Here is a 12294-nt window from a genome sequence, read left to right as displayed (position 1 = left end):
GCAACCTTCCAGTTACTAGTCCTACGCTCTAACCACTAGGCTACCCTGCCGCCCCAATTGAAAATAATGCCATTGTTTAGATTAATTATGCTATTTTCTCTTGAACCATATGGTCTATCCACTGGAAACACATGGACAATATGGACATAGATATAAACAATGAAACTATATATGAATACATTTTTTCAAAGTTATTCATGTATAACTTATACATTTTGTATATATAGTGTAGCCTAGGCCTGATGTTGACACTGAATTATAGGACTGAATAATTGAAATACATTTGGAGGAGAGCGTCTTTGGTAACCAAATGAGAGGCGCTCTTTGGGAATGGGGATGGATACAAGCCGCATGGAGTATGCACTGCAGGTATGCCTAAGTGAATTGTGAGTACTGCATGAGTAGATGACCATTTACAAAGCTTTTATGGATCTAAGCTACTTGGTGAATGCATGGCCAGGATAAGAAAGACCCCAGATGCATTGCTGTTGAACCAGCTTTCCTTAAAGTAAGGTGAGGGTAGCTTACTAAGGACTTGTCTTTTAATGAAACGAAACGGAAAACAAGCAAATGTTACAGGAAAATAACTGAAATGTTTCCAAATACAAGTGTAACCCGATTTATCTCATGTCTCATTCCATGATGGGCATATAGCCTACAGTACATGAAGTTTTTTTTACGCTAATCCAAGATAATAACAGGCGCTGGATAAAATAATGTAAAGCCATAGATAAAAAGGGGATGTCCCCTCACTGTTTTGCTCTTGATCTTTTAATAAAGTTCTGGTGATTTTTTTTCAAAGAGGTCTAGAGACAAATCTTTTATCAATATTTTTGACCACTTGGCGAATGCATTGGGCAGGACTAAAAAACAGCCTTCATTGAAAGGAGGGGATATGCTTGGTTTTTAATCAAATTAAATTAAATATGAGTTTTACGGGCACAAAAAGCACATCTCTATTTCCATGTGCATATGGGCACTGTGTGACACGGCTGGATAGGCTGTGCTTCCTTTGTCAAAATCCATGTCATAACCAACATCCTTAACGCTAAGACCAGCTTTCGGTTGGTCTTCAATTTTGGCACTTTGGCGCACGTTTTTAAGGACACAGCTCAGATATTGCTACCCCTCCAACCTCAGCGCAAGCAAGCTTATATAAGACAGGTATATTACCAGTCCGGGTGCTAGGGTTTGAAAATAGAATAGTACTGGCTTTAACAGATGAAAATTGCAAAAGAGCCCCGAATGTGCAAAGGTCATGTCCAGGAATACCTGTATTCAAGTATGTAGCCCATGTCAGTGACTGCCTGAATGTGAGTTCCCAGTGGAAAGGGAGAGGGATGATGAATAAACAAGAGTAGGTGTCAGCCTTTCCTCCTACACGCTCAATCAAATATCCTTTGGGAAAAGAATGCCTCATTTTAAAGGCCAAAATATAAACTCTTTATTTACCTCTTTCATTAACAGCAACCTAGACAGTGCCATTTCAATGCTAAGCAGTTCAAATAAAACACTTTATTAGCATCTCACTGTATGTGCAGCAAATGGTAGGCTATTTATACAGTGCCTGGTGCAGTGTTGTTTTCAATGGCTCTTTCCTTGTTAGCAAGGTACTTTATTTAGGTAGATTAGTGACTTTGACAATGTTACAGACATTCCTGACTGTAATACTATGTTAAAGCCTACATCAGTGAAGCTGGGCTATATCCTAGGCCTGTGTGTGCCAGGCTTTCAGAAATAAGTGTGTATCCAGTGTAAAAGAACAGGAAATGAGTCTCAGCAGAGTCCAGAGATTAGGAAAGCATTTCTTTTGGGAGGAATTTGGAGAGCCTTCAACCAGCATGAGAGAAAAATCATCATTAATTCTAACATCCAGACACTGTCTATGAGTCAGAGCTGCGTCATTGTGTCCATTACAGAAAGTAATGGTGAGATACAAGATATACCATAGATTGAAGACTATATATTTAGTACTATATATTTAGTACAAGACAAAACCTAGGTCTAGACCTTGTTCAGTGCTCTATATTTTGTAGTAGCTGGTGCGTTCTCAAAAAAGAGATTAAAGGTTAGTATTTAGTATTTATTTAATTCATGTGTATTATATAGTATATTTGAGATGCATTATTGACGTGTGAGTATGTTCCAGGAGTGCACACACGAACGCACCTGTCGCTCGTCACCCTAAACAAGTTCACAATAAAGAAGCACACCTTCAGAGGAGACGCTGATGACACTGACGAAAGCTTAGGCCAAAATGTTTGTCTATCTACCGTGAAATAAATACTAAAAAGAAACCTTGAATCTTTTTTTTGGAGTGTGGACCAGCTATGTAATAGGATTTTGGAATTCTATTACATTTTGGTCAACGCACCTGTTCTGAGAGCAGTGGTCACTAGATCTTCCATATTATGTAGTGACAGCTTACAGGAATATTGCAAGCAAGGGAAAAAATGTAACTGTTATTATGGTCGCAGCCATAAGCCAGGCTATTAATTATCTCCAACAGACTGGTTACAATATTGGTGTTATTTAATCACGTATGGTGACTGACTGGTGCAGTTAGAATAAGTGCAGTATAGAGACATGTTCATCCCTGCTTCACTTTGCTTTGCTCAGCGATTCACAGGGAATCCTCATGTGACACATTCAGAAATGACAGAGTCAATCTTATGACTGTCAGGCCAGCCAAGCTACTATTAAAATGGCCTCAAAAGTCAATGGCATCAAATAATTGAGGCAATTCACCATGCCTGTGATTCAATCAAGTTTTATTACGTAACTCAGTCAAAGACAATGGGCAGTAATATCATCAGCCTATAAGGAGGGAGGAAAGCAGTGAGGCCAGGGCTAGCAGCTCAGCTCCCTTTGCCCTGCAGGGCCTGCTCACACACATCCAGCTTGCACTCTGTCAGTATCAACCCCTGAGCTGAGTCTGACGGCTAACAAAAACACCTATCACATCCTCAAGTCATTTGACAGGGCTTGCTCTTTCCACATGATATCAGACCAGTCATTTGACTGGGCTTGCTCTTTCCACATGATATCAGACCAGTCATTTGACTGGGCTTGCTCTTTCCACATGATATCAGACCAGTCATTTGACTGGGCTTGCTCTTTCCACATAATATCAGACCAGTCATTTGACTGGGCTTGCTGTTTCCACATGATATCAGACCAGTCATTTGACTGGGCTTGCTCTTTCCACATGATATCAGACCAGTCATTTGACTGGGCTTGCTCTTTCCACATGATATCAGACCAGTCATTTGGAAAACCATTTAGGCGTGTTCAGTTTTAGGTACAGTAGGCTAAACTGTGGCCCCCTATATTAAAAGATGGGTATACTATGCCTTTAGGCATAACATGATATAGAAAATGCTTGTTACAGTGGCAAATTGCAATAGCTAATAGTGACAGAAGCCAAGCACAGGAGGCCTCTCTGCTTTCTGTCCTGCACAACCAAACCTGTAAGACTGGTATCATTATAGATAGGCCTCCAAACGAGCTTCAACGTCATACAACACTCGTTCTGTGGCCTCCAACGGCTTTTAAATGCTAGGAAAACTAAATGAATGCTCTTCAACCGATTGCTGCCCGCACCCTCCTGCCCGACTAGCATCACTACTGGACAGTTCTGACTTAGAATATGTGGACAACTACAAATCCCTAGGTGTCTGGTTAGACTGTAAACTCTCCTTCCAGACTCACATTAAGCATCTCCAATCCAAAATTAAATCTAGAATCTGCTTCCTATTTCACAACAAAGCCTCCTTCACTCATGCTGCCAAACATACCCTCGTAAAACTGACTATCCTACCGATCCTTGTCGTCAACGATGTCATTTACAAAATAGCCTCCAACACTCTACTCAGCAAACTGGATGTAGTCTATCACAGTGCCATCCGTTTTGTCACCAAAGCCCCATATACAACCCGCCACTGCGACTTGTATGCTCTCGTTGGCTGGCCCTCACTACATATTTGCCGCCAAACCCACTGGCTCAAGGTCATCTATAAGTATTTGCTAGGTAAAGCCCCGCCTTATCTCAGCTCACTGGTCACCATAGCAATACCCACACGTAGCACGCGCTACAGCAGGTATATTTCACTGGTCATCCCCAAAGCCAACACTTCCTTTGGCTGCCTTTCCTCCAGTTCTCTGCTGCCAATGACTTTAACGAATTGCAAACATCTCTGAAGCTGGAGTCTTATATCTCCCTCTCTAACGTTAAGCATCAGCTGTCAGAGCAGCTTACCGATTACTGTACCTGTACACAGCCAATCTGTAAATAGCACACCCAACTACCTCATCCCCATAGTATTACTTACCCTCTTGCTCCTTTGCACCCCAGTATCTCTACTTGCACATCATCATCTGCACATCTATCACTCCGGTGTTAATGCTAAATTGTAATTATTTTCACCTCTATGGCCTATTTATTGCCTTACCTCCCTTCTCTTCCACATTTGCACACACTGTACATAGATTTGTCTATTGTTTTATTGACTGTATGTTTGTTTATGTGTAACTCTGTGTTGTTGTTGTTGTCGCACTGCTTTGCTTTATCTTGGCCAAGTCGCAGTTGTAAATGAGAACTTGTTCTCAACTGGCCTACCTGGCTAAATAAAGCTGAAATAAAATCAAATAAAAATTACTTTGAAGTATCAAAAGAGAATGTCTCAAATTTGGCATTGGATCAAACTGAGGTTGGCAATAAGAGTAAAAAAGTTGCTCATGAGATTTACTTGACTGGCTGTCAAAGTACCTTGGATGCAAAATGTTTACAAAATCTGCAGAACTGCATCCCTAAATGTAGCTAATGCACAGACGGTGCTCCTCCTCTAAGTTGGGTGTGTGCCTTGGACAGGATAGGAGTGTAAGCCAGCTTCTTTTAATATTTTATTATGGCACTGAAAGCAGGCCTACAACATCCTGAGCTCAAAATTGATCACTGAAAACATCTTCCTATGGGAAAGGAAGAAAGTCCCTGCCCATTTTTTGAAAACATCTGAACCCCTACCTCTTAAAAAAAATTGATTTTTCCCCCCCTTCCTAGCTCTGACATTGCTGATAGCTATTTATTGAAGAAAAATGTACTTACTATGACTGTGATATGTGGTTGACCCACCTAGCTATCTTAAGACGAATGCACTAACTGTAAGTCGCTCTGGATAAGAGTGTCTGCGAAATGACTCAAATGTATGTAAATGCTATAAGTCAGAGGAAGGATATTTAAGCTTCTCAACAGGATAGGGAGAAGAGGATCCAGAAAGAGGAGGGAAGGAGACATAATTAGGAGAGAAATGATAAGGGGTCTAAGTTAGACAAGAGCGGGGTAAGGGAGTGGGCATGCTGGGAGAAAAGACTGGGTGCCCCTCTGAGCAAAGCTAAGCAGATAAGATCCTAATTATACTAGTTCATTCCTTGCTCAAAGAGGGCAATCAGGGGATGTAGAGAGAGTGAGCGAGAGAGAGTGAGAGTGTGAGAGAGAGAGAGAGAGAGAGAGAGAGAGAGAGAGAGAGAGAGAGAAAACAGGAAAGAGAGCTGGCTAAAGGACAGCAGCAAATAGCCCATCCCAGCACGAAGCCCAATCTTCCTCACCCCTGCAATTTCCTGTCACAGCAGCATTCCCTGGTTGTGGTGCGGTGAAGTCCACCGCGTGAAAAACACTGTCATTAGGCAGCCATAGGCTGTCAACTCCCACCCAACACCTGGCATGCTATGCTATAGGCTAGCCATACATTAGACTAGATACAGTGAGGGCAACACATTTGAACAATCAGTTAAACTCTAGTCTGTCAAGTACTAAAGCAACAAAATATAATTATTTTTATGCACAATGGATGGCTTGGCTTATATGGATTCTGTGATTAGAGAGTTTAGGCCTAAATAACATAATTTTGATTATCTTGTTATTTCTGCAAATGCCTCTAGTCTACTTTGCTTACACAGGTTAAGTGATGTATTGCCAACAATGAAAATATTGGTATTTCGCCTGCTACTTAAAGACCTTTTAAAACACTTTGCCTAAATGTGCATACTTATGGAAATGTATGAAGGCTCCAGCAAGCCCATATTTGCTATCTTTGGCAAAACACCAGTGTGATTCCTGATCCAAAGTCTTAACCCCCATCAGCATTTTCAAAGACCTCTCCTTCCCAGTGGAGTGTTTCAAAAGATGCTGATTAGAACCACTTCCAGACCTAAACTAATCACAATTTGTGACACCATATGAGTATTTATGCAAAAATATGAAGGCTATATCCACCGTGGAGCTGACATTTAATTTGTGCTGTTGATTCTGAGGATTAAGAGAAACAGAGGCGAAGATGTCTTACACAGGCTACACGCAAACCAGTTCATATGAGGCACACATTTAGTACTATTTCTATTCACTGTTGCTCATCTTAAAACGGTAACGATTATACATCGTCTTGGGTCACTGCTATTATAGTGCTGTTATGGGTATTAGCCTAAATAGGATTAGTTACTGCATGTTACAATGATTTTGTGATCCCGCAAATACAAACATATTAGCATTTTTTACAATCCATGTCTGATCAGTCCCGTTGAAAAGAGAAAACAGAAAAAAGCAAGAAGGCTACTCACAGTAGGTCTTCCTGGTCAGTTCCTCCACCACCTCCTGCTTGAGCTTGCTGTTTGATTTGCCCATGGTCTGTACCTTTCTCCTTACTACCTTGAGTTACTCCTCCACGCCTCCTCCTGCTCCACCTTGACACCCACTAACTGAACAACCCTCTCAGTCCAGACCTCGCTGAACTCTGAAAGAGGATCGAGGATCGAACTCAATTCACCCACATCAGGCTTGTGTTCCGTGCAGTCCACTCTGGATGTGTCAAGACTTCAGCCCTCCAGGGCAGCCACTCCAACCCCAGGGGCTCAGGACTGAATAATGGGAGACTGCTGACTATCTGAGTCTGAGTGTTCGCCTCTCCTTTCTTTAGAATGTCCAGTGGGCGAGAGTGGCGTTGTGATGCGTTGCTACCTTCGTCCTTGGTTACAGGAGTCACCCAGTGTCTGGGTTTTGTGTACGTTCTCTACCTCACACTCTGCTCACTGTTCCTCTCACCCCTCCTTTTCCTCCTTTCACTCTATCCCACCCTTTTTCCCCACCACTGTCTCTGTGGTTTCGGGTAACTTATAAGAGAATCGTCCCTCTTCACAGCTGAGATAAGGGGGTGGGTAAACTAAAATACAATGAACATGGCTTGGCCTCAAATGCATTGCCTTTTCAATTACACCCCCGGCTTGAACTCAGATCCCAGTAGGGCATCCTTCAACACAGCAGCAGAAAAGTCCAAAGGGCTCTGTGACTTAAACTGTCATTTAAAATGCTGAAATGAGAGAGAAAATAGAAATGTCCCAATTCTTTGAATGAACAACTAAGGTGGTTTTCCCAGTATGTTTCCAGGCTGAGGGATTTAAAGAGTGACAGTTCACTTTTCTCCGTCATTCTTACTCATAATTTTCCCTACTGCCTGGCCTCACGGCGGCACAGGGTAATCTAATGATTTCAGCCTCTCACAGACGACAGGAGATGGATCATGGAATTTCGACGTATCAAAGGCCTGAGGTGGCATTCATTGATGCTTAACCTCAGCAGCTGACTGAGCCTCAGGACAGGACACTACGGCACCTTATCTCAGTAAGCATTAGGATTTATGTGTTTGTTCCGTTCCTGGCCTGGACTGTCTTCTCCATGCATGTAACTGTGGTGGTGGTAATCATCCTTGTGTTTGCTCAGCACTGTTTTCCCAGGTAACCCAGACACTGTGAAAACAAACAGCAGTTGCAAGGTCAAGGCAGTGCCAGGAGGGCCAGACTACTGTGAACATCAGCTATCCTTAATCCTCCATCTCACCCACTCCACACCAATGAAAAGAGCACTCATCTGTGTCAAATGGTGAGCACTTGTTCTCCTCAAACACTCACTGTTGCCGAGTTTCCACTGTGGATTTACCCTGGTGTTTTACCCAAAAGACTCAAGACTTTTCTGTTTCCATCTACGTGGACCGGCACTCACTGTGCCATGTCTCCGGCGGACCTGCCCTGATTTGGGGCCAAGCCCAGGTTATGGTGCGGCAGGGTAGCCTAGTGGTTAGAGCGTTGGACTAGTAACTGAAAGGTTGGAAGATCAAATCCCCGAGCTGACAAAGTAAAAGTAAAAATATGTAATTCTGCCTCTGAACAATGCAGTTAACCCACTGTTCCTAGGCTGTCATTGACAATAAGAATTTGTTCTTAACTGACTTGCCTAGTTAAATAAAAATGGGTACTTTTAAGCCAGCATTTACATAATAGAAAACGGTGAACTTTAACACCTTCTCACAAAGCAACTGTTTTGAATGATGCAGAGGTTGTTGATTCTGCTCACCCCATGTCTTAAAGTACCACTCCAGTCTGCTTTTCACCTAATGTATCTCCTGATTTACTTAACAAAAGGCACATCTCAAAAGGTGGTCCAGGTATCTTTTGTCCTCTAATGCTCCTCTATTGTTCCTGCAAGCCAGGCAGGTTGACATCACATCAGACCAACTCCTTGAATGGCCTAATCCTTGTAGTTGGGAGTTGTGTCTAAAAAAAAAAACTATTTTGTGTGATACTATATTTTTTACCCTTAAGTACAGTAACGTATTTATACTTGGAATATTGTACTTCAACAGGAAAAGTAAAACAAATATTTGATGTGTGTCTTCAACAAATTACACTAGAGCCTACATTAACATAAAATCCAGGTGACCACTGGTGTGTGGGTAAGTCTCAACAGGAAAAGCAGATACAGCCAAAGAGCAACATGCTTGACTTTCACTGGGGTGAACGACATGCCCTGCTCCTATGCAGCCCTCACAATACAGGGCTGCTCTTTTTTTTTTTTTTTTTTTTTTTTTCACCTTTATTTAACCAGGTAGGCTAGTTGAGAACAAGTTCTCATTTGCAACTGCGACCTGGCCAAGATAAAGCATAGCAGTGTGAGCATACAACAAAGAGTTACACATGGAGTAAACAATTAACAAGTCAATAACACAGTAGAAAACAAAGGGGGGGTCTATATACAATGTGTGCAAAAGGCATGAGGAGGTAGGCAAATAATTACAATTTTGCAGATTAACACTGGAGTGATAAATGATCAGATGGTCATGTACAGGTAGAGATATTGGTGTGCAGAAGAGCAGAAAAGTAAATAAATAAAAACAGTATGGGGATGAGGTAGGTGAAAAGGGTGGGCTATTTACCAATAGACTATATACAGCTGCAGCGATCGGTTAGCTGCTCAGATAGCTGATGTTTGAAGTTGGTGAGGGAGATAAAAGTCTCCAACTTCAGCGATTTTTGCAATTCGTTCCAGTCACAGGCAGCAGAGTACTGGAACGAAAGGCGGCCAAATGAGGTGTTGGCTTTAGGGATGATCAGTGAGATACACCTGCTGGAGCGCGTGCTACGGATGGGTGTTGCCATCGTGACCAGTGAGCTGAGATAAGGCGGAGCTTTACCTAGCATAGACTTGTAGATGACCTGGAGCCAGTGGGTCTGGCGACGAATATGTAGCGAGGGCCAGCCGACTAGAGCATACAAGTCGCAGTGGTGGGTGGTATAAGGTGCTTTAGTGACAAAACGGATGGCACTGTGATAGACTGCATCCAGTTTGCTGAGTAGAGTGTTGGAAGCCATTTTGTAGAGGATCGGTAGGATAGTCAGTTTTACTAGGGTAAGCTTGGCGGCTTGAGTGAAGGAGGCTTTGTTGCGGAATAGAAAGCCGACTCTAGATTTGATTTTCGATTGGAGATGTTTGATATGAGTCTGGAAGGAGAGTTTGCAGTCTAGCCAGACACCTAGGTACTTATAGACGTCCACATATTCTAGGTCGGAACCATCCAGGGTGGTGATGCTAGTCGGGCATGCAGGTGCAGGCAGCGACCGGTTGAAAAGCATGCATTTGGTTTTACTAGCGTTTAAGAGCAGTTGGAGGCCACGGAAGGAGTGTTGTATGGCATTGAAGCTTGTTTGGAGGTTAGATAGCACAGTGTCCAAAGACGGGCCGAAAGTATATAGAATGGTGTCGTCTGCGTATAGGTGGATCAGGGAATCGCCCGCAGCAAGAGCAACATCATTGATATACACAGAGAAAAGAGTCGGCCCGAGAATTGAACCCTGTGGCACCCCCATAGAGACTGCCAGAGGACCGGACAGCATGCCCTCCGATTTGACGCACTGAACTCTGTCTGCAAAGTAATTGGTGAACCAGGCAAGGCAGTCATCCGAAAAACCGAGGCTACTGAGTCTGCCGATAAGAATATGGTGATTGACAGAGTCGAAAGCCTTGGCAAGGTCGATGAAGACGGCTGCACAGTACTGTCTTTTATCGATGGCGGTTATGTTATCGTTTAGTACCTTGAGTGTGGCTGAGGTGCACCCGTGACCGGCTCGGAAACCAGATTGCACAGCGGAGAAGGTACGGTGGGATTCGAGATGGTCAGTGACCTGTTTGTTGACTTGGCTTTCGAAGACCTTAGATAGGCAGGGCAGGATGGATATAGGTCTGTAACAGTTTGGGTCCAGGGTGTCTCCCCCTTTGAAGAGGGGGATGACTGCGGCAGCTTTCCAATCCTTGGGGATCTCAGACGAGATGAAAGAGAGGTTGAACCGTCTGGTAATAGGGGTTGCGACAATGGTGGCAGATAGTTTCAGAAATAGAGGGTTGTCAAGATTGATTGTCAAGCCCAGCTGATTTGTACAGGTCCAGGTTTTGCAGCTCTTTCAGAACATCTGCTATCTGGATTTGGGTAAAGGAGAACCTGGAGAGGCTTGGGCGAGGAGCTGCGGGGGGGGCGGAGCTGTTGGCCGAGGTTGAAGTAGCCAGGCGGAAGGCATGGCCAGCCGTTGAGAAATGCTTATTGAAGTTTTCGATAATCATGGATTTATCAGTGGTGACCGTGTTACCTAGCCTCAGTGCAGTGAGCAGCTGGGAGGAGGTGCTCTTGTTCTCCATGGACTTCACAGTGTCCCAGAACTTTTTGGAGTTGGAGCTACAGGATGCAAACTTCTGCCTGAAGAAGCTGGCCTTAGCTTTCCTGACTGACTGCGTGTATTGGTTCCGGACTTCCCTGAACAGTTGCATATCACGGGGACTATTCTTGCCAATACTACATCAATTGGATCAATAATACCCTACTGTGGGTCATTCAATGTAGCATATATGTTATCCAAAAACAATAAATTATGCAAGGTGCACTGAAAATAAAATCTAAATTAGATATAATTGGATATAATTGAACAAACCTCATGCATTTTGGTTTGAGTTCACTACAATATTTCCACTATACCCAGGCTGGGTGATGTTTCTTGCAACAAAATAACTTAATAACAAATCAATAAGGATAAGTAGGCTAAAATCTGTGAAACTTTTATTGGGCTCTGTGCATTAACCTACCTTTCCAGGTGGTGCAAAAGGACCAGAAGAAGAGACGGTTCCAGCACTATTGCTTAGCAACACTAACAGTTTACAGATACCGCCACGGTGAAGGAAATCTAATATAAGCCACTGTGAGCTCTTCGCTTTGTAGCTGTCATTCGGTTACTTCTCAAACGACTATCACTGTCCAAGCTATGACAAATATTACCCTTGTAACAGACATAACAGATTTCTTTTGAAACACTCACCTTAATTAATTTTCAGGCTGGCATCCGGAATTGACTACTGTAAATGGACGAATTATTTTCATTCCCGCGAGGCATCTGTACAAGAGCGCGTATTTCCTGCCGCTCTCCACCACTGTCATCTGCTCGATTCAGAACATCGCAGTCCGAACCACTGGACACAATTTGCTGTTAACCCTTTATTTCCTGTGATATTTTCGAAAGCCTTGAACTGTAAATCAGAGGTATTGTGAAATTATTTAAAATGAACAACAATTGAGAAACAATAGGAAAGCAAACCTAATTAGTTTTCCTGCATGTGTAATTGAATAGTGTACTTTATTTTCCATTTGGTTAGAAACGGAAATCCGTCCTCTGCCTTTCCTAACCCCGCAGACGCACACCAACGTGGCACCGGGTAAACAGTGGTGCAGTGCCTTTGGAGCAATTTTGGGGTTAAGTGCCTTGTTCAAGGGCACAACGGCAGTGGAGCTGGGATCACTTATAAATCGCATCACCTTGAGAGAACCGTCTCGAGTGATGCTGTAGTGTTCTGGATGAGGGTTTACTTTGTCATTACAGTGGAATTTGAAGAACATAAGAACAGTTAGAGAGATTACTTTCTAGCTGTTGGGT

The 12294-nt window shown here is 43.1% G+C and overlaps 1 protein-coding gene across 1 annotated transcript in view; it reads right to left on the bottom strand.

The window, feature by feature from the left end:
• ncs1b (neuronal calcium sensor 1b) overlaps positions 1-12294 on the bottom strand; it is a 38558-nt gene that overhangs the window by 25855 nt on the left and 409 nt on the right. The window contains exons 2-3 of the mRNA XM_020471052.2: positions 11683-11890; positions 6613-7794 (exon numbers count right to left, since the gene is read on the bottom strand). Of these exons, the coding sequence (XP_020326641.1) occupies positions 6613-6676 (64 nt within the window). The 5' untranslated portion in view covers positions 6677-7794; positions 11683-11890. The remainder of the gene's footprint in view (positions 1-6612; positions 7795-11682; positions 11891-12294) is intronic.

The sequence above is a fragment of the Oncorhynchus kisutch genome, linkage group LG3 (genome assembly GCF_002021735.2).
Source record: "Oncorhynchus kisutch isolate 150728-3 linkage group LG3, Okis_V2, whole genome shotgun sequence".
Classification (NCBI taxonomy): domain Eukaryota; kingdom Metazoa; phylum Chordata; class Actinopteri; order Salmoniformes; family Salmonidae; genus Oncorhynchus; species Oncorhynchus kisutch.
This window is presented reverse-complemented; position numbering and strand designations above follow the sequence as displayed.